This window comes from Engystomops pustulosus, chromosome 5 (assembly GCF_040894005.1).
Source record: "Engystomops pustulosus chromosome 5, aEngPut4.maternal, whole genome shotgun sequence".
Lineage (NCBI taxonomy): Eukaryota > Metazoa > Chordata > Amphibia > Anura > Leptodactylidae > Engystomops > Engystomops pustulosus.
The window spans coordinates 52,195,302-52,222,315 of NC_092415.1; the positions used below are offsets into that span (position 1 = coordinate 52,195,302).

Sequence of the window (27,014 nt, forward strand, 5' to 3'; positions counted from 1 at the left end):
CCATAAATGAAGGTGGCCAAACACATCGGTCTGTAGGGCTGGTTGAATAATATATAGGGCTGTCGGGGTTACCCTAAGGTGAGGGTGGGTGGAGTTGCTGTTATTCAGCTTAAGGCTATATAAAGGTGTATGACGACCTTTAGCAATTTTTATACGAAAACACTTACCTGTAGTGAAAATAAAAAGTAATCATTCTCAAGTTTTATTTTTCTTTACCTGTGCTGGTTCTTGACTCTGACCGTGAATTTTTATGGGTGCCAATGGGGGCCACAAACTATCAATAAGACTGAAAAGCCCTGGAGCCCTGCAAATAATTCCACACATTAACCACAAATTGATCATTCATGTTAAGCTTTACTTACAATGTACCATAGAGTATACAAGATATGCCCCTAATTCCACATTTCCTACAAGTATAAAATAAATAAGGTTAATGTTAGTTGCTAACAGAATCAGAAGATGAAAATGAAACGTATGTGTCCATTTACTCTGGATAATGAGGAGAAAAATGACTTCTAAGCACCAGTGTTCACTTTCTTTAAGCAGAAGAGTGTATAACAATGAAATGATTATTTCCTGCTATGAAACATAATGTGGAATCAATCCAAAATGAGAATAACCCATGACAACGTTCTCTCATGGGAAGGCGTACAGAGTGGAGAGAAGTGTTAAGCAGTGGAGCAGGCCACTGTGTGCAGTCAGAATGTTGCGTTATCTCTCCACCATGTGCCGAGGGCTCCTCGTGTTCTGTGACACAATATGTAAATTAGCCATGTGCGAGGTGTTCCTGACACATCCAGCACGCTCACAGAGGGGATTTCTGATGCTGTTTCACAAGACCTATACAGGGTTACTAAGGAGTGTAGAAACCTACTTCACTGCACATGTATACAACCTAATATAAATCAAGTTTTGCATCACTGGGAAATACTATGGCCTGATCACAATGACCTATGGCAGTCTAGAGGAACTTTACACTGAAGATGATGTACTTGAGGTTAAATGTGTTGAGCAATGGTTTTTTTTACATTATATAATTGACCCAAGACAAGTTTACATGTAGGTAGGCCCCATCAATTTCTTTTTTTGTAATTTCTCCTAAAAATGTATTTATGCATTTGCAGTCTTTCAGCTTTAAAAATCCCCCCAAAAGTAAAACAGCATTTTTTAAGACACAGATGTATATTCTCTATAGAGTATTAAAGAAAATTTGGTGTTCAACTTTAGGGAAGTGAGCTTCTTGGTCCACCAGTGGTGACCACTCTTCCGATGCACCAGTTCCTTTTTCAACTCCTTGCTTATGTCTGGGATGTCAATAATTGTGGTGGTTGGAGCTGAATGGTACAAAATAAAAAAAAAGTGGGCCAATTCTCTTTGTTGAGATGGAGGCACTGCTGCACAACCCTGTTTGAAGGGATATGGAACCCTTGGGTTGCTTCGCAGGGCGCCCCCAACCTTGAGAGGGCATTGATACTATCACTCTAAAGATTTATCAGTAACTTCATGGCTCATATGAGTTCTCCATCACGGCAAACTTTCTCACTTACTACACTTACACCAATCTTGTGTTGAAGCCTGTTCATCTCTTTCCCCCTGTGTGTGCCCCTTCTCTACCCCTTCTCCCTTGCACTTTATTGCTCAATTGATACAGTAGCTGGCTATGTATCGGATAAGACTGTGTTATACGTCCTAGGAGGGGCATTTGTTTCGCCGGTTCTATTGTAAGCGGTCTTTATACTTCTTGATCAATAAAGTTTTTCTTTTTAATTTTAACATAAAAGTGGGAGCAACATTAAACACATAAAACATAGCATGGAAGTAACCTTGGAAATCCTTTAAATTGACATACACAATAAGGAAGATTTGTGAATCTATTTACAACAGAATTTTGTCGTAATTTGCCCTAAAAACTATCTGTACCACATTTATAAAGGGTTTTAGACAGTTTTCTGCACTCCAACAACTACTTTGACAAAAGTGGTGTGGCGCCAAAAAATAATGCTGACCCAACAGAATTTTGTCGTAGTTTTCTGGCATAAATTAAGTCAACTAATAGGATATGCAAAGTGTGACTAGACAGTCTTAAACTCCAGCAGATTTATCACCCAGCATCAGACACTTATATGAATCTTGTGCAGAATAAGACTGCATGGTCTAACTGCACCTTCTTACCTTAGGACACTTATAAATAATAATAATTCATTTATTTTTATAGCGGACACATATTACGCAGCGCTGCACAGAGCTTGCCAAATCGGTCCCTGTCCCCATAGGGCTCACAATCTAATCAACCTAACAGTATGTTTTGGAGTGTGGGAGGAAACTGGAGCACCCGGAGGAAACCCACGCAAACACAGAAAGAACATGAGAACTCTTTGCAGATGTTGACCTTAAAGGGACTTGAACCCAGGACCCCAGTACTGCAAGGCTGTAGTGCTAATCATTGAGCCACCGTGCAAATCTCTAGCTTATTCCTTTGCAGCAAACTGTTCATTTAATAACAGCAGAAAGGGAAAAAATGTAATCAATGTGGGATCAGAAACTGAAAGAGGAGTTCAGAAACTCATTCATTATATGTAATATCTTTCAAAAAAATGGGTGACTGATTTTTCCCTCTACAATCCAATTGTTAAGGGAAGTGAATACAACAAAAAATGTAGCTTCATTATAGAGATTGTACATGTGCTGGATACATAATGGAGCTTCACTGTCCCAAATCATACAAGTTGACAAAGAATCTACTGAGTACAGAAGATTAGAGGGAACAGTCTGGAACAGAAGATCTTTTAGTCTTTTGTAAATCTGCCCCAATATGTTTTTTTTTTTTATTGTGGGGTGATTTGTAGGCATATAGAATCTCTTTATAAAACAAGAGGCTTCTCTTCCTAAAGCTATAGCTTCTGTTGAAAACTTTTACAGGGCAGGTTTGCACCTTTATAAACTTAATAGTTTCTAGGGTTCTATGGGATGTCACCAAGAAACATTTTCAAAAAGAAAAGTATTGACATAATAAGGTGACCAGATGCCCAATATCTCCAAAAAGGCCAACTATATTTGCTACTTCTATCTTTGGTGGGGAGGGGAGCTAGACCAAAATGACCCCTCAATAACAAAGTACAATACTCTGTTACAGAATATCCAGCCCTGTAGAGTCTACCAGGTCAGCTGTACTCTATGTGCACTATGGACACATTTAACATTAGATAAATATTTCCTCTTCCACACAGCTCAGCGTTATATGAATGCATGTTTGTTTTGCAGGATAGCGTGTGTTAGGATAATCTAACGTTAATTAAGAAGCAGCATTGTGGAATGAAGCCAGAAATCATTTTAGAGGTTCTCCCTGTGCTGAAAGGAATGTTAAACTATCAGGAAACATCGCCTTGAACATCGGCCAAAATATAACGTATACAAGAAATCATTTGTCTCTTGTTTAATAGTCATCAGGACTCAGTGTCATCAAATCATATCATAATATGAAATTAAATCCTTGAAATGATTACTAATTGTAACATCAATACTTATGTGGTACATTTATTCACTAACAGTCAGTTTACAGCTACATTGTTATCTTTAGTATATACAGTAACATGCAAAAGCATTCATACCCCTTGAATTTTTCCAAATTTTTAAAACACAAACTTCTATACATCTGTATGTATTATATTCTCTGCATAACTACAGCTGTTTTTGTAAAGGCCTGATGATAAAGGGTTACAAGTCCTCCCCATATCACCTAAAATTAGCTGCCAGTGAGGCACAGTACCTTAATAAAAGATGTTTTCCTGATATGCAAATTAGCTTTGGTGACTCATGTCTGGTGACTCTTCTCTCTCTCAGGCTGGTAGTGAACCACACCCCATTATTCTGACTGACAGCTCTGTGTCTCTTCAAATCCCTGATCTGCCTCCTTGTACTTAGGGACTGTCTGCTAAGATTCTACTCCAGACATATAAAGCTCTATGTACAAATGGGAAATATTGTGTCAATTTTTTTACATGGTGCCTTGTGTTGCATTCATAACATGTGAGCAGAGTGATTCATCATCGCAGGTCCTTTAGTCTTCTAATAATAAAAAACGGTACACCATATATGTGATTACATGAAATCACAGCAGCCTCCATGGAGGATTGAAAGGAGTAGAAGTCCATGGAGGCAGCTGTGACTTCATGTGATCAGATAAATGCATTGGGTACAGTTTGCTATTGTTAAGAGGCTAAAGGACCTGAGATGATGATGATGATGATGATGTCACTCTGGTCACTTGACAACTGTGACCAGTAAGGAGACATAAAGCATGGGGAGTATTAGATGGTAGGGGCCAGATGAGCAGGACACGCGCTCTTTGATGCCAAGCAATATAAGATAAAAGGTGATTTATGTGGATGTAAGTGAAACAAGTTTTAGCTAAAAGAAGGTTGTCAGTTAGTTAAATGACATCTACCACCAGGATAAAACACTGTATGCAAATTAGCCTGAGGGGCTACATGATCCATGGGTGTAAATGGAGCCCTGAGCCCCTCAGGCTCATTTGCATACAGTGTTTCATCCTGGTGGTAGATGTCCTTTAATAGGGCTCTATAAGAACCTGTTACTGGCTTTATATGTGCAAATGTGGTGACAGGTTCCCTTTAAGCATAAAAATAATAATGATAAGGTCAGCCAAAGACAAACCATCCCCCTTGCAGTGTAATAAACACATTCTGACCTTCCACGTGTGGTTCTCTGCAAAACCTTTATTCCCAAGAGACGGCAGGCTTTGCCTTCCAATGTCTGGCAGTATTCCTTCATTTCATCAATTGGTGTGTGTATAAACTGCACTTGGAGCTCACTGAATATTCCATATGCATCCTGAACGAGGAGGCCCATTCTGCAAGACAAGACAAATTGCAAGCTGGCTTCAGAATATAAAAATTAGAGAAAGGTTTCCTATTATAGACCACTGGTACATAGAGCTCCACAGATTTAGGCTTCTTTTACACAAACGTATACTATGCCCATGCTGGGACCTGGGCATACCATACATTTGGCTGGAGAGGTGAGGGTTGCTTACCTGTCCCCTGTCCATACAGACGCGTGGTGGCCGGCACATACTGGAAAAGATAGAGCATGCTATTGTTTTCCTGGAAATGGTACAGTGACTCACAACATGCTCACCGTACCGAAGTGGGGCGCCATAGGTGTGTGTGGGGACAGATAATTGGTGGGCGGATATCTGCCCCCAAACGTCCGTGTGAAAGGGGCCTAAAAAGCCCTAGGCTGACCATTCATCTGAGATACCTACTGAACCAGCACTAAGATCCAATCTTTCATGATCCCCACACACAGGTGCATGTCTGGCTCAGCCAAGTAAGCATATCACAAATTTTATACCTCGACTTTAAATGTAATCAAGATGTGGCATATCAATAAAATTGGATCGGTATCTATTATGGTAAAGTTACTGGAACTGATTTACATACAATTTGTGTAGTAATGACCAGCAGAAAAAGATGAAGCAAGCCCAATAGAATAGTTCAGTTGTGTCCCTGAATGATAAAAATGGAGCTGTCCATTAGATAAGAAACAAGCAGACCTGTGAGCAGGTCAATATACACTTCTAAAATGTGTATGGTGGTCCTGACTTTCCTATTCAGCTGCACATACTGCAGGGTTCTCCCAGACGTCTATGCCTGGAACAGGAACATAAAGACAGTGGGGGAGATGAATTAATCTGTCTATGCACGAAAACAGTAATTTGGCATTTTTAGTCTGTTTTCCAAGTCCTCCAAAAAAAGGCAATCTCTTCGTAAAGGGGGCCCCCCACCCCGACATGACCAAAGTGGTATGGGGGTCAGTGAAAAAGCAAAATAGGTGGGGAGGGGAAGATTCATGTCCCTTTTCCACCAGAAAATTAAAGAAGACTTAATGAATCGTGTCCAATAATTAATCTGGCGCAGCACAGATCTGTCTACTTCTACTCTGCACAGGTCTAAAGACCGACACATTAATACATCTCCCCCCATTAAATGGCAATTTAAAGCTGAACATACAGCAGTCAAACTGTGTATTCCTCATGTGTATACACTTTTGAACCCACAGAAAACCTTAGATCGCCTACAATGTATATATCTTTTGACAGGAGAATGTTATAAAAAATAAGCAGATGTTTCCATAAAGGCTTATTCTCTAGACTGTAATGTCATGCTGAAAAATATGCATGCAGGATGGTGTTTAATTTCCATCAGATGTGTGACAATATGCTGCGCCTAAAAAACTTGAATCTTTCAATATGTTGTTTTCCCTTTAATTTAAGTTTTCAATCCTGATCACTAAATTGTGTCAATCACATTTTTCCTATTTTCCTTATAGAACTGTATTAATAATTTTTCCCATATATAGTACCCTTATATAATTGTATAAACCACTTTCCCCATATGCAGTACCCTTATGTACCGTATATACTCGAGTATAAGCCAACCCGAGTATAAGCAGGGACTGGGAAAACCTAATGATTCGAGTATAAGCCGAGGGTGGGAAATGCATTGGTCACAGACCCCCCCAGTATATAGCCAGCCTGCCCCCAGTAGTATACAGCCTGCCCCCAGTAGTATGCAGCCACCCCAGCCTGCCTCCTGTAGTATACAGCCACCCCAGTAGTATACAGCCACCTCAGCCTGCCCCCAGTAGTATACAGCCAGCCCAGCCTGCCCCCAGTAGTATACAGCCAGCCCAGCCTGCCCCCAGTAGTATACAGCCAGCCCAGCCTGCCCCCAGTAGTATACAGCTTGCCCCCAGTAGTATACAGCCAGCCCAGCCTGCCCCCAGTAGTATACAGCTTGCCCAGCATTAAAAAAAAAAAAAAACTTATATACTCACCCTCCGGGGGCCCGATGCGCAGTGCTGCTCCCCCGATGTCCGCGCGGCTCGTCTTCTGGCTTCCGCGCCCGTCTTCTGTCTTCTCTAACATCGTGCTGGCGCCGCCCAGGAGAAAAACATGGTGGCGCCCAGCACGATGTTAGAGAAGAAAGAAGACAGGCGCGGATTTATGTAAGTTTATTATTTTTTAAGTATTTTTTATGGATAGGGCAATATGGATTGACTCGTGAACAGAACAAAAGGAGACGTTAACAAAGAATGATGCCATAATTTCAATGCGTTACAGAATAAGTTGGCAAGATAATGAATTATAGAAAATAAGTTAATTATAAACCCAATATTGAGGTCCTAACTGTGGACATTAACCTGTGACAAGCTGGATTTTCGAGTGTGTGTCAGTCTGCGGCAGGGATTCTATATAGCTTACACTACACATCTGGAAACCGTAGCTCTAATGGTGATTTCTAAATATCAAAAAAAAATTTTTATATATGTCTCCAGTAAGGAAAACTAAGGTGGCAAATGCATTTGAGAAAATTTTAAGTTTCAAGGATGTTTATTTTTAGACTTGAAATGAAGAGCAGAATTGTGCAATGCAGCATTCAGCAAAACAATACACATCACTTAAAAAAACACATTACAGTACTGTTTAATGGTTAAAATGTATGTGATCATATGAGGGAATTCCAAAGAAAAGGCAGAATTCTTGGGGGTTCTCCAGCAAGACTGATTTGAAAACATTCAAGCTTTATTCCATGATGATTGAAACAAAGTAAAACTTAGTATTCACAATGAATGAAGAGTTGACCCTCTTCGAATGGAACGCCATCCTTAGTCGTAATCTAGCATAATCTGCATACAGCACATGTTCATAGGATGTGACGTAAAAGAAAGGAGAAGGGAACAAGGAAAAACAGACAGCATTACAAGGTCTGGGAATAACAGACCTATGTCGGCTGCACATCCATGATGCGAATCTCCCGTTCCACCACATCCCAAAGATGCTCTATTGGATTGAGATCTGGTGACTGTGGAGGCCATTTGAGTACAGTGACCTCATTGTCATGTTCAAGAAACCAGTCTGAGATGATTCCAGCTTTATGACATGGTGCATTATCCTGCTGAAAGTAGCCATCAGATGTTGGGTACATTGTGGTCATAAAGGGATGGACATGGTCAGCAACAATACTCAGGTAGGCTGTGGCGTTGCAACGATGCTCAATTGGTACCAAGGGGCCCAAAGAGTGCCAAGAAAATATTCCCCACACCATGACACCACCACCACCAGCCTGAAGCGTTGATACAAAGCAAGATGGATCCATGCTTTCATGTTGTTGACGCCAAATTCTGACCCTACCATCCGAATGTCGCAGCAGAAATCGAGACTCATCAGACCAGGCAACGTCTTTCCAATCTTCTACTGTCCAATTTCGATGAGCTTGTGCAAATCGTAGCCTCAGTTTCCTGTTCTTAGCTGAAAGGAGTGGCACCCGGTGTGGTCTTCTGCTGCTGTAGCTCATCTGCCTCAAAGTTCGACGTACTGTGCGTTCAGAGATGCTCTTCTGCCTACCTTGGTTGTAACGGGTGGCGATTTGAGTCACTGTTGCCTTTCTATCAGCTCGAACCAGTCTGCCCATTCTCCTCTGGCATCAACAAGGCATTTCCGCCCACAGAACTGCCGCTCACTGGATGTTTTTTCTTTTTCGGACCATTCTCTGTAAACCCTAGAGATGGTTGTGCGTGAAAATCCCAGTAGATCAGCAGTTTCTGAAATACTCAGACCAGCCCTTCTGGCACCAACAACCATGCCACGTTCAAAGGCACTCAAATCACCTTTCTTCCCCATACTGATGCTCGGTTTGAACTGCAGGAGATTGTCTTGACCATGTCTACATGTCTAAATGCAGTTGCCGCCATGTGATTGGCTGATTAGAAATTAAGTGTTAACGAGCAGTTGGACAGGTGTACCTAATAAAGTGGCTGGTGAGTGTATATCAAATATATGAAGGATAAAGTTACAGACTTCATATATTGGCTATGTGTATATATATATATATTTACATATATACACAACCAATATATGAAGTCTGTAACTTTATCCTTTAAGGATTCTATAAAAATTATTCCTACAGTGTATACATTAGATTGAGTCAAATCTCATCTATCACTTTGATCTTGCGCTAGTTTTCTGCTGGGCAGACGGATGGAGCATCCACAAATGTGCAGCAAGGACACTGCAAACAATTCATCAAACAAATGAAATGACTATGGATTTCCAATAAAACATCAAGTGCACATACTTTAGTATATATGTTGCAGCTGTAAGATGTTGGCAAAGAAGGATCATCCCCATTTTACACAGCCATATGGTGGTTTTGTAACACAGATGGCCTACCAATGGGTAGCTCACTTTATCTGGCAGAATAAAGAAGTGTGTACAGGAACTATGTTATCCCTGATCACAAGCTCCTGTGCGTGTATAAAGATTGGAACTTCTGGTTTACACATGATGTTATTCTGCAATAGACCCACATGTCCCCATAATGTTTGCTTAAGCTTTTATCAGAGACAAGCCAGGTTCACTGGGGTTGTACTGATACTCTCTGACCCTCAGGGGGTTTCTCTTATCTTGTTCTTAGGTGTACTCCTACAGAGCACCGAGGGCACACAGACACACGCACAGCTGACACTCCCGTCTCAGCATACACACCAGTTGAACATGTTAGGTCAAGTTTTAAGGTGCAGCATTAACCTACATTATCATCAACACTATATCGCCAGCGGGTCTGAAAGAGATCAACTTCAAGGGGAAAGCATTCCCACATACAGCCAATTCTGTCTCCAAACTTCCTTGTGTAAGAAGATTACTACTATCATCTTTACGGAGACAGGCACAGCATCCCTGATGTAATCATTTTACCAAGGAACATCCTTATCCTGCTCCAAGGAAAGGCTGCGTCACCAACCACAGAATGCACAAGATTCCAAAACATTAGAAAAAACTAAATCTCCACTGCCTGTGACATACGCTTGTGGAAGGATCAACAGGATATGTTTTCGTCTCAAATCTTTAATCCGGCCTTTCTCGTGTTAGCGTTAATTGATAAATATTTACATTTTAGTTAAGATTTTGAAAGCAAAGGACATTGCATAATGCACTTTATCAGGCAGCGTAGTGGGACTGCAGAGGATGCAGGGATTGTACAGGAATTAGTGAAATAACACACTGTCCAGTATAGAATGCCTTCTGAATTTATTCTGAAATAGATCTAATATAAATATGGAAATTCAAGAAGCCACATACAACCAAAAAATACCTGCTGGATAGTACTTATGCTAATTTTAGGATTAGTACCCAGAGCTAATCTAACAGATTACATTTGGTCATTGCAAGGGCCTAGAGTTTTTAATATCAAGGTTTGGAATGGTAAAGCTGGAGCTCCCTCACGGGAAGATATGTTTCTTTACAAAGTGTTTCCTATGTCATACCGCATAATACTGAAATTACAAATAGGCATAAAAGAGCTTCCCACTTATGTACTGGTGGGCCGTGAATGTCTTGCTGAGAGATCGTTGACAGCAAGACCATGCCTCTGCGACATTTAGCTTTGAGAGGCAATCACTCAATGTAAAAAAGAAGCAGGATGGTTGTTTTAGCGACTTGCTCCCATTTCGACTGTTGTGAAATAGCGGTTTGACAGTTTGGGAGGGATTTGATAGACCACCAGTAAAGAAAATTGTACAATCTACTGACAGGCACAAAAATATTAATAATAATAATTTATATAGCGCACACAGATTACACAGCGTTACACAGAGCTTGCCAGATCAGTCCCTGTCCCCATGGGGCTCACAATCTAATCAAACTACCAGTATGTTTTGTATGAGTATGTATGAGTGTGGGAGGAAATTGGAGGACCCAGAGGAAACCCACAAAAACACTCCTAGAGTTCCATTGTACACTATCCAGGGTATCTGCACACAGTGAGCATTTGTTCAGGATTTTGCATCCGTATTTGTCAGACAAAAACAAGAATGGTCCAAACCAGTAAACAGATACAGATCATACTATTATAACTTTTTTTCTGTGTAGGTTTGAGTTAAGATTTTGGTTATCAAATACTGATGCAAAATCATGATAAAATACTGATATAAACCACTAATCCTGCCCTTGCTTTGGAGCAACACAATGCTCCAACTTCCAGTCGAATAATCTCAGGAGACCCCAATTGTCACCCTAGTAGTGATAGGAGGAAAACCAACACAGGTTCCAACTGGCATTTCCCAGGATAATGCTGGTCCAAATTGCAAAAATTTCTCTGAGCATCTCTACCAGACTGCAACATTTCCTTGGCCTTCCTAGTCACCAGATTTATTCACTGGTACTCCAGCTTCAGCCACATACAATAGATCCATGCAAAACCTGCATGTCTCCATCCCAACCATATCTCATCATTCCATTCTTTCCATTATACATCTCCCCCCCAAAAAACATATGTCATTAAGCAATCCTATAGTTCCATCTGTGTTATCACTTTTATTTCTTATTTTGTCTGTTTATTCCAGCATTATTGCTTACATGTATCATCACTGGATTTACAAATATAAACTGCATCTGAGTACAACTCCGCCTTAGTGCACTTGTTTTTTCCTACATATGTATATTTATATATGCACGTGTGTAAAGATTAGAATATGCTTGTCCTATTTGTCACCACGTGTGTATTGCCAAAGATACCATTTCCATAACACGAGTGTAGTAAATATGGATGTCACCTGACAAAAGCGTGAAAACATCCAAATGAAAAAAAAAAGTATCAACAAACAAGCAGACATAATAGTAGAAAGCAAAGCATGTGCGTAGCAGAGTGTGGCTGAGAATAGCTTGCACTGGGATCAGGCATGTTCTCATCCGTATTCCCTCCCACTTGTTTATGTGCTCCTGGCCCATTCATTGGCCGGGCACAGCAGGAGGCGATGACACACAGTCACTGCGAGCACATGGGCAGTGTTTACAAGCAGTGTGGTAGCAGTTCTAGTACAATTCCAGGAATAAGGATCACTTTTTCTCTAATCCGCCCCCCTTCTACATCACCATTTTCTTTCCCTCTGGGTCAATATGTCAGCTCGTGACAGGCAATAAGGGATCACAGAGGACAGATCTCTCGTTCCTATTAACTCACTGTCTAATTGAAGGGAGGCCTCTGTGGGAGAGCTGACAAGGCTGAGGGTGGGTGGGGAGCTGCAGCCTACCAACCACAGTACAGGGACGATGATAAACAGCATGCTCTTGAAACCAGATACAACAGTACATTTTGTTCTTCTTTGACTGAAAAACAACTAGACTTCTCCCTGCTCTAAGTAAACAGTTAATCCTGCTGTTTATCTGTCTCTTCTGTTGCCATTGATAGGAAGTGAGCTCCATATCAGTCCTATAGCAATTTTCTCTTTTATGTTAGAGAGACAACAGTTAACCCCTGAACCACATGTACATGTGTTACTGCATAAGATGCAACAATAACAATAGATAAATAATCTTACAAAATTATTACATTACTATTAGTTTGCAACAATAATATTGGTCACAAATTTTTAAACTGTGACACATTTTCAGCTACGGTAAGTCATCCTCAAGGTTTGATTTAGAATCTTTAAATTAAGAAGTGGCAGCTATTATTATAAATAATTCCCCCTCCCCTGGTATATGATTTGAGAAATTTAGGAGGTAAATATATATCTTGAGAGATTTCACCATATATGTTTTTGGTATCTATTATATGCTTATTGTGCTGTTCCTGACATTTTTATCTTGCATCTTTCCTGTATATTATACCACGTCATATTTTGGGCTACTCATATAACAATTGTTCCTCCGTATATTCTATTTTACTTCTACCATGGGGGAGGGTGTATGGTATGCTTGCACTTGGTTGTGCTTTTTAAAAGTTTTTAAGATTTTCTATAAGAAATAACGTTATACTTGTATATGCTAGATAAGCATCCTTCTTTCTCTTTGCTATTTTTGGACGAGTTGTTGGGATGGCTTTGCAGAGTATTTTTTGCGATTCAACCCCTGTACTCTATTTCCAGCTGTCTAAGTCATCCTCAAGGTTCGAGTTATAATTTTTAAGTGGCTATTATTATAAAAATGACAATGGATAGCATAGACATTTTCCTGTCTCTTCATAATAAGCTTGTTGTGCTGAATATAAAGAGCACGAGACCTCCAAGAGGAGCACTTCTGCACTAAAAATTGGTGGCTTTCCAAAATCACACGCTTCACTATCAGTTTCTCATATGTATTTAGGGCATATTACAGGGTTGTCTCTGGACGCCCAACCTCTTGCATATTGCAGCCACTGAGCTGGTTACCTTGCAGCCCTAACAAAAAGAGTATGAAGAATATTTCCCTTTGATGCCCTTGCGTTTCTTTAAAAATCCATAACTTTTTTCTATTTTTCAGTGTTCTTTATAAAGGTTTGTTTTCTGTGTAACACATTTTACTTCCTATTGATGATATTTAATTTTCCATGCTGTGTACGGGGGAAAAAATTCCAAATGCAGTGAACTTGACAAAAAAAAAAACATTTTATTGTGGGCTCTAATTTTTATATCAGTCCTAGGCAAAGAAGGTGATTTAAACTTTTATATTTTTTAAAATTCCAAATTTAAATATTTTTTATATTTTTTTAAACTACCGTAATTTACCTTTTTTATTTTACTTTTACATTTTTTCAGACCTCATAGGGCAGTGATGGCTAACCTATGGCACTGGTGCCAGAGGTGGCACTCAGAGCCCTTTCTGTGGGCACCCAGGCCATCACCAGAGATGACTCCAGGTATCTTCTTGCAGTCCCAGACAACCCAGGACTTGCTGTGGACAGAGCTATTTTAAAGTGACAGCTCTACCTGGGACTATTTTCTGCTTTATTGGTGTCCTCAGGTGCTGGTATCAATGAAAACTGTGACAGAGCAGGGAGTATAAATCACAGATTAAATTTCTGTGTTGGCACTTTGCTATAAATAAGTGGGTCTTTGTTGTAGTTTGGGCACCCGGCCTCTAAAAGGTTGGCCATCACTGCCATAGGGTAATTTAATTCTAAGTTGTCCTACAATATACTGTCGTACTACAGAATAGTAGTATATAGGGATTTTGCACATGATCTGTTACAATGTGCCACTGGCATATTATAACAGATTTTTTAAAAATATGTTCTCAGGGCTTACAAAGACCAAGGCTGTTCGGAGGACAATGATGTAACAGAGAGCAACGATCCTAGCCAACATGGCTGTTACATGATGCCTGCAACTTTACTGGCCACATGTAAAGGGTTAACACTCAGAATCGGTGCCAGCATTATGCAGGAAATAACCGGTTTGTATGGGGAGGGCTCATGCACACCTGCCAAAGTCGTTTGCCGATGTACTATCATGTTGGTTTGTGGAAAACCCTCACTGAAAACCCTCATTAAAATGTCTAAAGAACCCTTAATATCTGTCATGGCACCCCTTCATTAAGTCCATTAGTGTGTAGTGAAAAAGTAATAAAAATAATTTTATTGCTGGAGTTTTTTCTTTTTTTTATCTCTGCCGTCAGCACGATTCTTTCTCAGACAATTCTTTTTTTAAGGGAATAGTTAGATCCTTGCCTGCACAGACGATTGTCAATGTCAACATATTATTAAGCAATGGATGGAGGTGCTATTATCAGGACATTATAGTGGTTTTGGGGCTAAAAATAATAATAACAACATGTTCTTAATATCGCTATCAAATAAGTGAAGGGTGAAGCTGTTTTCAGGAGGCAATGAACAAAGAATGGAAAAGGAAGAAGACATCACTATTCCCTGTCAATCCATTCCATGTCATTGCAGCTCAGTTCCCATTCAAGTAAATAGAGCGGATGTCCTATCTCACCCTACAATGAAAAAAGAGCTGTGTTGTTCTTGTTCTATTCTCTGTGTATTAGCTACTGTGAACAGCTGAAAAGTGGGGGTTCATGGTGTCAAACTCCCACCAATCTCATACTTTGGAAAGGGTCATCAACATTTTACTACCCGTAAAACCCCTTTAAATAGCCAGGTCCAGATTTTTGGGCCCCCTTTTTTTCAGGAATCTCATAATTGCCAGGGAAACCGTAAATATACCATAACAGAACACCATGTGATTGCCCATATATAAAATACTGCAAATGTTTGCATAAGAAGCCATGGCCTACAAGACATGTTCAATATCAAACTTTTACCTATGAATTCTATGTTAAAGTGAAGCCTTTCATTTCCTATCTTCTTGGGCTAAATCAAATATTTTTAGCTGAGAAGTTTTTTACCATCTGCAATAAATAAATGTTATAATTTGAAACATTTGCAGAGAGTTGCATAAGTACTGAGGCACCAGAATCTGCAGTTCTCAATCTCACTGAACCAAAGTGATCTTGTAGTGTGATGTCATTTCCAAGTGATGATTATTTTGACTCTAGGGCGCAATATAAAAAACATGGTTCTGATTATCACAGATGCATCATACTGTAGATACATTGGCAAAGGAAACAAATCAAATGTCATGTAATGATGAACACTAATGAAGTATTTACAAATTAACATAGTATTATTACTGACGGATGTTTGTTAATGCATAAGTTGGGTTCTGAGCCCCGGCGATCGCCATGACGTGATCCTATGTCAAGGTGCGGGAATCACCAGCATCCTATGATGTGGAATCACATCAAGGTGCGGAAAGGGGTTAACTAGGTGTACTTTCCTTTAATATAGTGTTTATGTGCAGCTGCATGTTATCAAAATCTAAAACGTCCCATCTATATGGCCTGTATAGTGCTTGTCATTAGATTTACCTGTATATACTCGAGTATAAGCCGACCCCAGTATAAGCTGAGACCCCTAATTTCAACACAAAAAACTGGGAAAACCTCTTGACTCGAGTATAAGCCGAGGGTGGGAAATGCATTGGTCACAGACTCCCAGTATACAGCCTGCCCGGTCCCTGTACTATACAGTCTGCCGGTCCCTGTACTATACAGCTTGCCCGTCCCTGTAGCATACAGCCTGCCCAGCCCCTGTAGCATACAGCCTGCCCAGCCCCTGTAGCATACAGCCTGCCCAGCCCCTGTAGAATACAGCCTGCCCAGCCCCTGTAGCATACAGCCTGCCCAGCCCCTGTAGCATACAGCCTGCCCAGCCCCTGTAGCATACAGCCTGCCCAGCCCCTGTAGCATACAGCCTGCCCAGCCCCTGTAGCATACAGCCTGCCCAGCCCCTGTAGAATACAGCCTGCCCAGCCCCTGTAGCATACAGCCTGCCCAGCCCCTGTAGCATACAGCCTGCCCAGCCCCTGTAGTATACAGCCTGCCCAGCCCCTGTAGTATACAGCCTGCCCGGCCCCTGTAGTATACAGCCTGCCCGGCCCCTGTAGTATACAGCCTGCCCGGCCCCTGTAGTATACAGCCTGCCCGGCCCCTGTAGTATACAGCCTGCCAGCCCCTGTAGCATACAGCCTGCCAGCCCCTGTAGCATACAGCCTGCCCAGCCCCTGTAGGAAACAGCCTGCCAGCCCCTGTAGCATACAGCCTGCCAGCCCCTGTAGCATACAGCCTGCCCAGCCCCTGTAGCATACAGCCTGCCCAGCCCCTGTAGCATACAGCCTGCCCAGCCCCTGTAGCATACAGCCTGCCCAGCCCCTGTAGCATACACCCTGCCCAGCCCCTGTAGTATACAGCCTGCCCAGCCCCTGTAGTATACAGCCTGCCCAGCCCCTGTAGTATACAGCCTGCCCAGCCCCTGTAGTATACAGCCTGCCCAGCCCCTGTAGTATACAGCCTGCCCAGCCCCTGTAGTATACAGCCTGCCCGGCCCCTGTAGTATACAGCCTGCCCGGCCCCTGTAGTATACAGCCTGCCCGGCCTCTGTAGTATACAGCCTGCCCGGCCTCTGTAGTATACAGCCTGCCCGGCCTCTGTAGTATACAGCCTGCCCGGCCCCTGTAGTATACAGCCTGCCCGGCCCCTGTAGTAAACAGCCTGCCAGCCCCTGTAGCATACAGCCTGCCAGCCCCTGTAGCATACAGCCTGCCCAGCCCCTGTAGTATACAGCCTGCCCAGCCCCTGTAGTACACAGCCTGCCCAGCCCCTGTAGTACACAGCCTGCCCAGCCCCTGTAGTACACAGCCTGCCCAGCCCCTGTAGTACACAGCCTGCCCAGCCCCTGTAGTATACAGCCTTCCCAGCCCCTGTAGTACACAGCCTTCCCAGCCCCTGTAGTACACAGCCTGCCCAGCCCCTGTAGTAGGGAAAAAAAATACCACTGTACTCACCTTTCCTACGTCCCCGTAGGTCCTCTTCTGTCTCCAATGCTCCGGTGCCGCCTCTGGTCCTTCAGTCCCCCACTTCAGGGCATTCCGCTCCTCTTCGGGTCTTCACGTGTACGGGCGCGGGCACCCGAAGAGAAGCAGAACTTTCTAAAGAGGAGCCTAAGAGGAGTGGAAGAACCTGAAGGGAAGCCGAAGGACCTAAGGCAGCACCGGAGCATCGGAGGCAGAAGAGAACCTACGGGGATGTCGGAAAGGTGAGTTTTGACTTTATTCTTTTAGTGGACTCGAGTCTAATCAGAGTTAGGGTTTTTGAGCACAAATTTTGTGCTAAAAAAACTTGGCTTATACTCGAGTATATACAGTAGTTTTTAAGCGAACCTGTCACCGGAATGTGATTTTTAGCTGGTGAAGGGTTCCAAAAGCCCCTACTATGCGGATTTTAAAAATGCCTGTGTGTCACCCACATGCATTCTTCCTCTCCTCCACACCATCCCCTCCCACTGCTATTCAATGCACATGGCAGGAAGTGATGAGGGAGCTGCATGAGTTTGGAGGAGAGAAGACTGACACAGGCACACACAGGCTGCAGCTGCCCTCCTCTTCCCCCAGGATTCACCACATGCTGCTCGCAGGGAGCCAGGTAATGTAAATTAAACTATACTTAACAAATTAAATGATTCAGAATACTGACAAAGGTATTTTTAAAATCAGCATAGCAAAGGCTATTTTTACTGGCACCAGCTACAAAAAAATCACAGGTTCCTTTTAAGTTAATGTATATTGTATTTGTGGCATTTATATACCAAACATCAAAAGAATTGTATGGGATTCAGTAAATAAGTATTTAAAAATTTTCCGGTAGATGAATGTCTTCCAAGATAAGGCTCTGTTTAAATCATACTTAAAAGGGAACCTACCACCAGGAATCTACCTATAAAAGGTAGATCGCGTGGTAGGTGGATCAATAGGACGTGAGGATAGCCCTTTTAAGGGCTAATCCTCACGTCCCCGCATTTTTTTGATAACTTTTATTATCCCTATATGTAAATTTAGTTATGCGGCTACAGGGGCATGGAGTAGCTGCAGCTGAGGCTACACGGCGCGGCTACTCCACACCCCAGTAGCCTCTTTACTCCTCCTACCCACAATCTCCTCGTCCGACGAACCTGCCTTCCGCGCGCTCCGAAGATTGTGGGTAGGAGGAGTAACGAGGCTACTGGGGCTGCTCCACGTTCCAGTATTCGCATAACAAAATTTACATATAGGGATAATAAAAGTTACCAAAAAAACACTGCGTGGACGTAAGGATTAGCCCTTAATAGGGCTATCATCACGTCCTATTGATCCACCTACCACCCGATCTACGTTTATAGGTAGATTCGTCGTGGTAGGTTCCCTTTAAGCACTAAGTTTAGTGTAAATGCTAGAAAACATTCAATGGAAACGAAAAAGTGTCAGTTTGCCATGCAGGTTTAAAAGTTTTATACTGTTTAGCGCAAACCATATTTTTAGCAGGAGCTTCACTACAACAATACATATAAATGACAATGACTAGGAGAGTTGGAGCCTGATGTTGTTTGATACCTACTTTATGTATCAAATGCACACTGTGAAAATATTCATGGCATACATTGAATATGAAGCAGAAGACCAAGTTATCAAGACTGTTGCACTACTATCAGATTACAAAGTGCCAAACAAAACCTAAATAATGAAACTAAACACTGGTGTGTCCTAACACAACATGGCTATTCAATTTGACACATAAGAGGAATTTATAAAGACTGGGTGCATTGTGAACCAGTCTTTACAACCCCCCACCCTGCCAGCCAATGGATACTCGACTATTGCATGCCAGGTCCCTGGCATACAATTCAGTCCTAACCTGTCCATGATTATAATCAGGCTATAGTAATTTGGCCAGGCTGGGGTGTCCACACCCAAGCAGATTGCATGGGGAAAGCAAGAAAAGGCAGAATAAATACCCCCCCTTTCGGTGAAAATAAATTTAAAGACTTAAATTCCAAATTTTATCTTTGGAAGTTTCATCAGTCTTGATTGTGTTTATTAAATGATTTTGGTGGTGAAGTAATATTGTAGGCTATATACATTTCTCACAAAAATACAAGGATATTAGTAATTTGGGTTAAATCTATGGAAAGCATAAAAAGTTCACACGGCAATACATAAATATACATATAAACAAAAGCCAACAACAGTGATTGGTAAACCCCTAGGAACCTTATAGATTGATTCTTTATGCTAAAAAGGTGTGTCCTAGGGTTCATTCAGATGCCCAGGTGCTCACCTGGACTGGATCCCGGGCGAGCACAAGGCCTTAGGAGAGGGGGGGGGGGGGTGAGCACACTGTCACTGGGAGCCATAGAAGTCTATGGGGGCTGTGATCTGGTTGCAAATCATGCAACCAGGTCACGGCCCACATAACAGCCATCTGAATTAGCCCTTATAGTCCGAAAAAAATGGTAATTGTCTGCTGAGGCATGGCATTCCATTCTTGGGTGATACTTGGGTCATTGAGGATCAGAGGTACAAAGTTAGGGGCCTCTATATGGCCACTGAGCTGATCCCATAGGACCATAATTCAGCATTGATGAGTAAGTAGTATTGGCTTATCACTGAACCATTCACAAAGTGTAGAGCAGTTAAGTGTTGACTAGAAAAACCTGCCTAGACTGTAACACCACCACCAAACTCTAGCTCTCCTCGATGTCTTCAATATCGTGAGGCCCACTGGACCCTTATCCAGCATAGATGCTCCCTGGTCCATGCAAGACAATGATAATGCTATAAATGGTTTCAAATAGTCTGATTTGACACTTAGATGCCTCTTACCTCCCTTAAATGTGCCTGCACTTTTGTGGTATTCATCACCCGGTTCCACATGGCCACTGAGTGGGAACTAAGTGCCCGGGAACATCCTGCTAGAAGCCCAGTAGTTGTAAGGTACTGTATATCAATTTTAAGGTGTCATCTCATAATGTCTACAAGAGAACCTATCACCAGCGCCCCCCCCTCCCACACACACCGCACCTTTTAGATGTTGTGCTGATGCCTCTATCCATGGGATTAGAGACACTATTCTTCTAAAAAGGGGAGCAGGGAGCTTCAGTATATAGTCAGCTTACCCCTACACCTCATTCAATCCCTGTAGGAGAAAGTAGGGGAAGCTGTATATGTATATCGTTGAATATTGGCAGGCAGGAACAGGGAGCCAGGGCAGTGCAGGGAACAGTGAATTTGCAGGATTCACTAACTGTGTTTGGACTTAGCATATACGTAGATTACATATATACATTTCCTTGTTCAATTAGAATTGACATTTAAAGGGAACCTGCCATTCAAATGAACTCACCAAATACGTATATGCTAAGTCCAAAGTGAGTTCATTTGAATGGCAGGTTCCCTTTAAATGTCAATTCTAATTGAACAAGGAAATGTATATATGTAATCCAGTGGTCAAACATTTATTATGGATTTTGCAGTTAAAGGAGGAGATGTTTATAGGTGGACAGGTGAGATTTCACAGACAAGAGGCAATGTTAAAAAGGGGATATTACCCTTCCTGGGGGTGTTACATAGTTTAGTGGGGTAAAAGAACAGTAAGTTTTTACAAACCGAATGAAACTGCTTTTACATATCAAGCACATTAAGTGAATTTTAGGTTCATCCTGAAATTTCACCCACAAGCCAAATATCCCTTTTTGTGAGTAGAGTATGTAGTGAACATATTAATTGGCACTGAAATATATTACGTAGAGTAAGTCAATGCCACACATCTCTAGTGGCAGCTTATCTCCCTTGAGAACCAACATAAAACTGTCCGACATAAAACTGGCACACGGCCCTTAGTAAATGTGCCCCAAGAATAAATCAAATGATAAGTAAAATGTAGATTCCTAAGAAATTACCGCTTAGATAAGTCAATAGAAGACTAATTAGATTAATATTTTTCAGTGTATAAACTATGCTTCTTTGGGCCAGAGACTCTTCAAACTCATGGATATACTTTCTGCATATTTTACTTCAAATGCACATCACTGTGTTAGAACAAGGGTTGTCACTTTAGTAGTATTTTCCAACAGTATCAATTATTTGACATTTATCAATGGAAAATTATGACAGGACGTAACAAAATCTATTTTTGCATAACTTTAAAGAAAAAAAATGTGTTGGTATTTTACAGACAAGCAAAGGTGAAACAGTAGGTCATGTAAAGGAAACTGGGTGAATGATATGATTGTGAGAGCCTACTTGAGAAAGTAACATTGACAAAAAGTACTCCCCTGTGCCCCCCCCAGATAACAATCTCCTACCGATATGACAGTGGGTGTGGAGAGGCGCAAGTGTTTCATGCAAGGGACCTAATCTTATTACACCCAAGACTCTTGTAATTATTAAGAACTCTGCACAAAACGCTTTGTTCTCAGCAAAGGCACAGGGTGACTCCTTGCCCGATGTCTCATCATAATCATGATAGAAAAAGGATAGCAGAATCACAGCATAGAAGTTGTTGATATTAGGATTGGTGGTAATACATGTAAAAACTGCAAGAAACTGAAGGCTGCAAAAAATTGGGATGAAAACATCTGGTAAGTCTTACTGTATATATACCCCTAGGCAAGGATGATATAAAGTGCAAAAAAATAACATGTTCTGCTTTACAGTCAATGCTGATTTCTATGCAAACAACGGGTAACTGTAAAGCTATATTTCACTGTGATTTCAGCATAAAAACATGTGCAGTACAATGAAGGTTACTGTATCTGATATATATACATCAGCCCTATCTTGTGACAGCCTGGTAATTACAGTTCACATAGGGCTAAACCAGTCAGCACAAACATAAAGGACAGGAAACTCTGGCAATCAAGCAAATAAACCCTCTTAGACATCAGTTTAGGACAGTACATGAGGCTATTTGAGGAGAAGTGAAAGTCAGCATGCAAGCGTCTGCACGCACATACATTACTGACACATACTGTAATATAAGCTGTAAAACCAAGAATGTATGCAGCACAGAGAACTACTTTTCTAAGCCTATCCTTTGGGATCAACAATGTTATTTTAATTGAAATGTCATCATACCAAAAACTCTTTCCATCAACAGAAACACTCGGGCTCTGAGGACACGACCAGATCTTCCTTCCCTCCATACATCTCCTGTATACATTCCCGTGGACACCGGCTTGCGCAATACTTTTTACAGTGTTTATCCAGAACAGTACATGTTTGTGCACTGTAGGGAGATCTATATAAAGGCACAGCATATCACAATAACATCTTCGGCTCCGCATGCTGGAATATCGCACTCAAAGGATTCTATACCTTGAAGTAAACATTGCTGAACTACAAAAGCAAGTTTCTAATTTCTCAATTTATGCAAAACTCTGAGGTTTTCTCTGCCTGGACTGGACCCTGGGGAGGGGGAAGGGTGAGCGCTCTTCACTCCTCCTCCCTCCATAGTCAGACAGGTGGCACATTGTGAGCTCACTGCGCCGTGAGTGGGAGCCGTAGAGGTCTATGGGGGGTTGTGATCTGGTCTTAATCATGTGACCAGTCCACTGCCCCCATAATGGCCACGTCAATGAGCCCCAAGTAAATGTCTCACGGTGGAACCTTTAGGAGAAATACAGTGCCTACAAGTAGTATTCAACCCCCTGCAGATTTAGCAGGTTTGATAAGAAGCAAATAAGTTAGAGCCTTCAAACTTCAAACAAGAGCAGGATTTATTAACAGATGCATAAATCTTACAAACCAAAAAATTATGTTGCTTAGTTATATTTTAATAAATTTAAAACATAAAAGTATGGGTCAATTATTATTCAACCCCTAGGTTTAATATTTTGTGGAATAACCCTTGTTTGCAATTACAGCTAATAATCGTCTTTTATAAGACCTGATCAGGCCGGCATAGGTCTCTGGAGTTATCTTGGCCCACTCCTCCATGCAGATCTTCTTCAAGTTATCTAGGTTCTTTGGGTGTCTCATGTGGACTTTAATCTTGAGCTCCTTCCACAAGTTTTCAATTGGGTTAAGGTCAGGAGACTGACTAGGCCACTGCAACACCTTGATTTTTTCCCTCTTGTACCAGGCCTTGGTTTCCTTGGCTGCGTGCTTTGGATCGATGTCTTGTTGGAAGATGAAATGACGACACATCTTAAGATCCTTGATGGAGGAGCGGAGGTTTTTGGCCAAAATCTCCAAGTAGGCAGTGCTATCCATCTTCCCATGGATGCGGACCAGGTGTCCAGGCCCCTTGGCTGAGAAGCAGCCCCACAGCATGATGCTGCCACCACCATGCTTGACTGTAGGGATGGTATTCTTCGGGTCGTATGCAGTGCCATCCAGTCTCCAAACGTTACGTGTGTGGTTGGCACCAAAGATCTCGATCTTGGTCTCAACAGACCAGAGAACCTTGAACCAGTCCTCAGAGTCCTCCAAGTGATCATGAGCAAACTGTAAACGAGCCTTGACATGACGCTTTGAAAGTAAAGGTAGTTTACGTGCTTGTCTGGAACGTAGACCATTGCGGTGGAGTACGTTACTTATGGTATTGACTGAAACCAATGTCCCCACTGCCATGAGATCTTCCTGGAGCTCCTGCCTTGTTCTCCTTGGGTTAGCCTTGACTCTTCGGACAAGCCTGGCCTCGGCGCGAGAGGAAACTTTCAAAGGCTGTCCAGGCCGTGGAAGGCTAACAGTAGTTCCATAAGCCTTCCACTTCCGGATGATGCTCCCAACAGTGGAGACAGGTAGGCCCAACTCCTTGGAAAGGGTTTTGTACCCCTTGCCAGCCTTGTGACCCTCCACGATCTTGTCTCTAATGGCCTTGGAATGTTCCTTTGTCTTTCCCATGTTGACCATGTATGAGTGCTGTTCACAAGTTTGGGGAGGGTCTTAAATAGTCAGAAAAGGCTGGAAAAACAGATAATTAATCCAAACATGTGAAGCTCTTTGTTCTTTGTGCCTGAACTACTTCTTAATACTTTAGGGGAACCAAACAGAATTCTGGTGGTTTAAGGGGTTGAATAATAAATGACCCACACTTTTATGTTTAAAATTTATTAAAATTTAACAGAGCAACATAACTCTTTGGTTTGTAAGATTTATGCATCTGTTAATAAATCCTGCTCTTGTTTGAAATTTGAAGGCTGTAACTTATTTGCTTCTTATCAAACCTGATAAATCTGCAGGGGGTTGAATAATACTTGTAGGCACTGTGTACCTAAAGGCTCCATTCACAGGTTCGAATTGGTGGGCCGTGACCTGGTTGCACAAATTTCAATAAGATCACAGCCCAAATAGGTCTATGGGAACCAGTCATGGTACGGTGAGCACAAAGTATTAGCAGGTCCTATTTTGTTTGGACCCAATTTTCAGTGCAGCCTCCCAGCTTCCCATGGAGACTGGATGGGTGAGGAGTAATCAATTGCCCTCCCTTTTCCACCCTTTCGTGTGCTTTGGCCTAGTTGAACACATAGACATGTGAATGTAGCCTTACTAACCTTATACATCTATAAGGCAAGAACATTTCTGGAAACAAAAAATAATTTGATATACTAAACCATATGCAAATGAAAATAAAATAGGTGATGACAACACCTCACTTAAGCCATTGCCTGCATTGACCAACCCACCTCATAATCTTGTGAAAATGTACCTGACTGGACCTAAAATCACTGAACTGAACAGACAGGCTGAGTTCATTTCAGCAAATCCATTTTTGGTGTGGTCAGCTCACAGAGCAAGTTTGTTGGGTCAAACTCACTGGTGGGTAACAGGCTTTAATGTGCTGGCTCATGCTTGTATTTATCTCCGTCTCCAAGAATGGGAAATTTAGACAATAAAGGGGTTATATTTTTCTAATTAGATTTGACCTTTGGAGCCCACATTTACCATTTCTCCATCACAAAGGGACCCACCCTGTGACTGTATTTAATGGAGAGGTGGCCGCGCATGCACTTCTGTCTTCATCCATTTCTATCAGATCTCCAAAAACAAACAAGCAAGTGTGAATATTGCCATGAATAAACTCTGTGGCTGTGTCATAAATGTCTGTGTTAAGAATACACCTGTAAGCCTTGTATTTTTGGTGTTTCAATCACCTTTCTCGATGTGCTAAGAGGGTTATCCTCCAAGTCTGACACCAAATGTCCTGAAAAGCATAACTCGCGCACAAAAAAATCTGTATTAGTTGCATTCATGTGTCCCCTTTGTGCTGCTGCTAATATTTGGTGTTAGGGGTGCGTTCTAACCTGTATCAGCCTCCTTCCTCCCTGGAGGAGATACTATAGTCTCTTCTTACTTTTCTGGAATGAGGAGTCTTGTTATCATGTTACTCCAAAGGTGTGGGTCCTTCCTTTATGAGCAGAAAGCTGAGACATCAATGTGTGGACAGTGAATTGAACATGGTAAACAATATTAACAGTTCAGGATATATACACTTAGTTAACCACAGCTGGGGAAGCATCTAGTAACTGCATTACATACAATGTGAGTGACAGATCTCTCCCCCACAACAGTGTATCATCCATGATCTCCCCCTAACACAGTTGAAGAGATTTAAAGTGTCTAGAATAGGGGACTTGTTATCTATTCAAGACTCCAATCTTGAATAATTGAATCCTAATTGAGCAAAAAACATGAAGTAATTGCTTGTGTTTATTTTAAGCAGCAGTTCTAGGAAATGTTCCTAGAACCGATTTTTATGGGAAACCACAGATACTGTTTTTCTATGCCGTTCACTCACCTAATCCCTTCCGTACAGTCAGTGGGGAAACACAGAACAAACTCCAGGGATAGCTGCTCTAAACCACAGTAAATTAATGGGATTTCTAAAGCTCCAATTTTTTAAAAATAGAATGACCACTGCAAAAGATTAGGCAAAAGGTGCAAAAATGAAAAAAAAACCTATGAATTTTAAATTTGGCCACATATTAGCAGCCAAGTCAATGTCACCACAGAAGGCATACATCATAGGCTTCCAGATGTCCAATAATGTTATTTTATTTACTTTCCAGCTGTTAGAGTCCTTACAAAAGGCCAGATCCCAAGCAGAATACTGAAGAATTTAGTGACAACATTTATAAACACTAGTCAAAATGTTTAATATTTTCCGACAGGACCCAGTTTACTGCTAACAAAGATGGTATGGCCATATGCAATAGTTAGAAGATAAAAGTTTTATGCAATGTGTTATGTAATGTTTAGCTAGTGTGTCCTATCCAAACATTATCTATTAATCACGTCATTATAGAGTAGGTCTAATTGTTAAAAAATACTATATAGGGCTATATAGTATAGGGCAAAAGTGATGAGCCTATGGCATGGGTGCCAGAGGTAGCACTCTCTGCTGGCACCCGGGCTGTCACCACAGCACAGAGTTTGCCAGACAGGACTCAAGGCATCCCCGGGCAGTCCAGGACATGCTGCGCTCAGCACTACTTGAAACATGGCTGACGGACTTGAGGAGGAGCGAGGAGGTGTGGGCAGAGCTGGATTATCATTGAAGCTCCTGCTCCGGGCCTAACAATTCTTTATCTTCAGGGTATCCTGGAGGGAAGCCACAATAATAATCCAAATGTCACCTCCACCGTTTTAATGTATCAGTGCCCTAAAGATGCCTATACAAATAAAAGCTGTTATTGCTTTGATTGCTATATTGACACTTTCCGATAATTAAAAGGAAGCTGTCATCAGAGTGGTCATTTTTACCTGAAGACAGGTTCCAATAGCCTATGGTGTGTTCATTTAAAAAAAAAGTAGCAATATGAATAAATCCAGTGTTTTTTTAATCAAGCCAGGGGGAGTCA

The 27,014-nt window shown here is 41.7% G+C and overlaps 1 protein-coding gene across 3 annotated transcripts in view; it reads right to left on the reverse strand.

Annotated features, from left to right (window-relative positions):
* The window catches only part of SPIDR (scaffold protein involved in DNA repair), a 259,050-nt gene that overhangs the window by 32,579 nt on the left and 199,457 nt on the right, over positions 1-27,014 (reverse strand). For all 3 annotated transcript variants that reach the window (XM_072151951.1, XM_072151952.1, XM_072151950.1), the window contains 2 exons: positions 4,709-4,870; positions 217-304 (listed from right to left, as the gene is read on the reverse strand). In XM_072151951.1, coding sequence (XP_072008052.1) covers positions 217-304; positions 4,709-4,870 — 250 coding nt within the window. The remainder of the gene's footprint in view (positions 1-216; positions 305-4,708; positions 4,871-27,014) is intronic.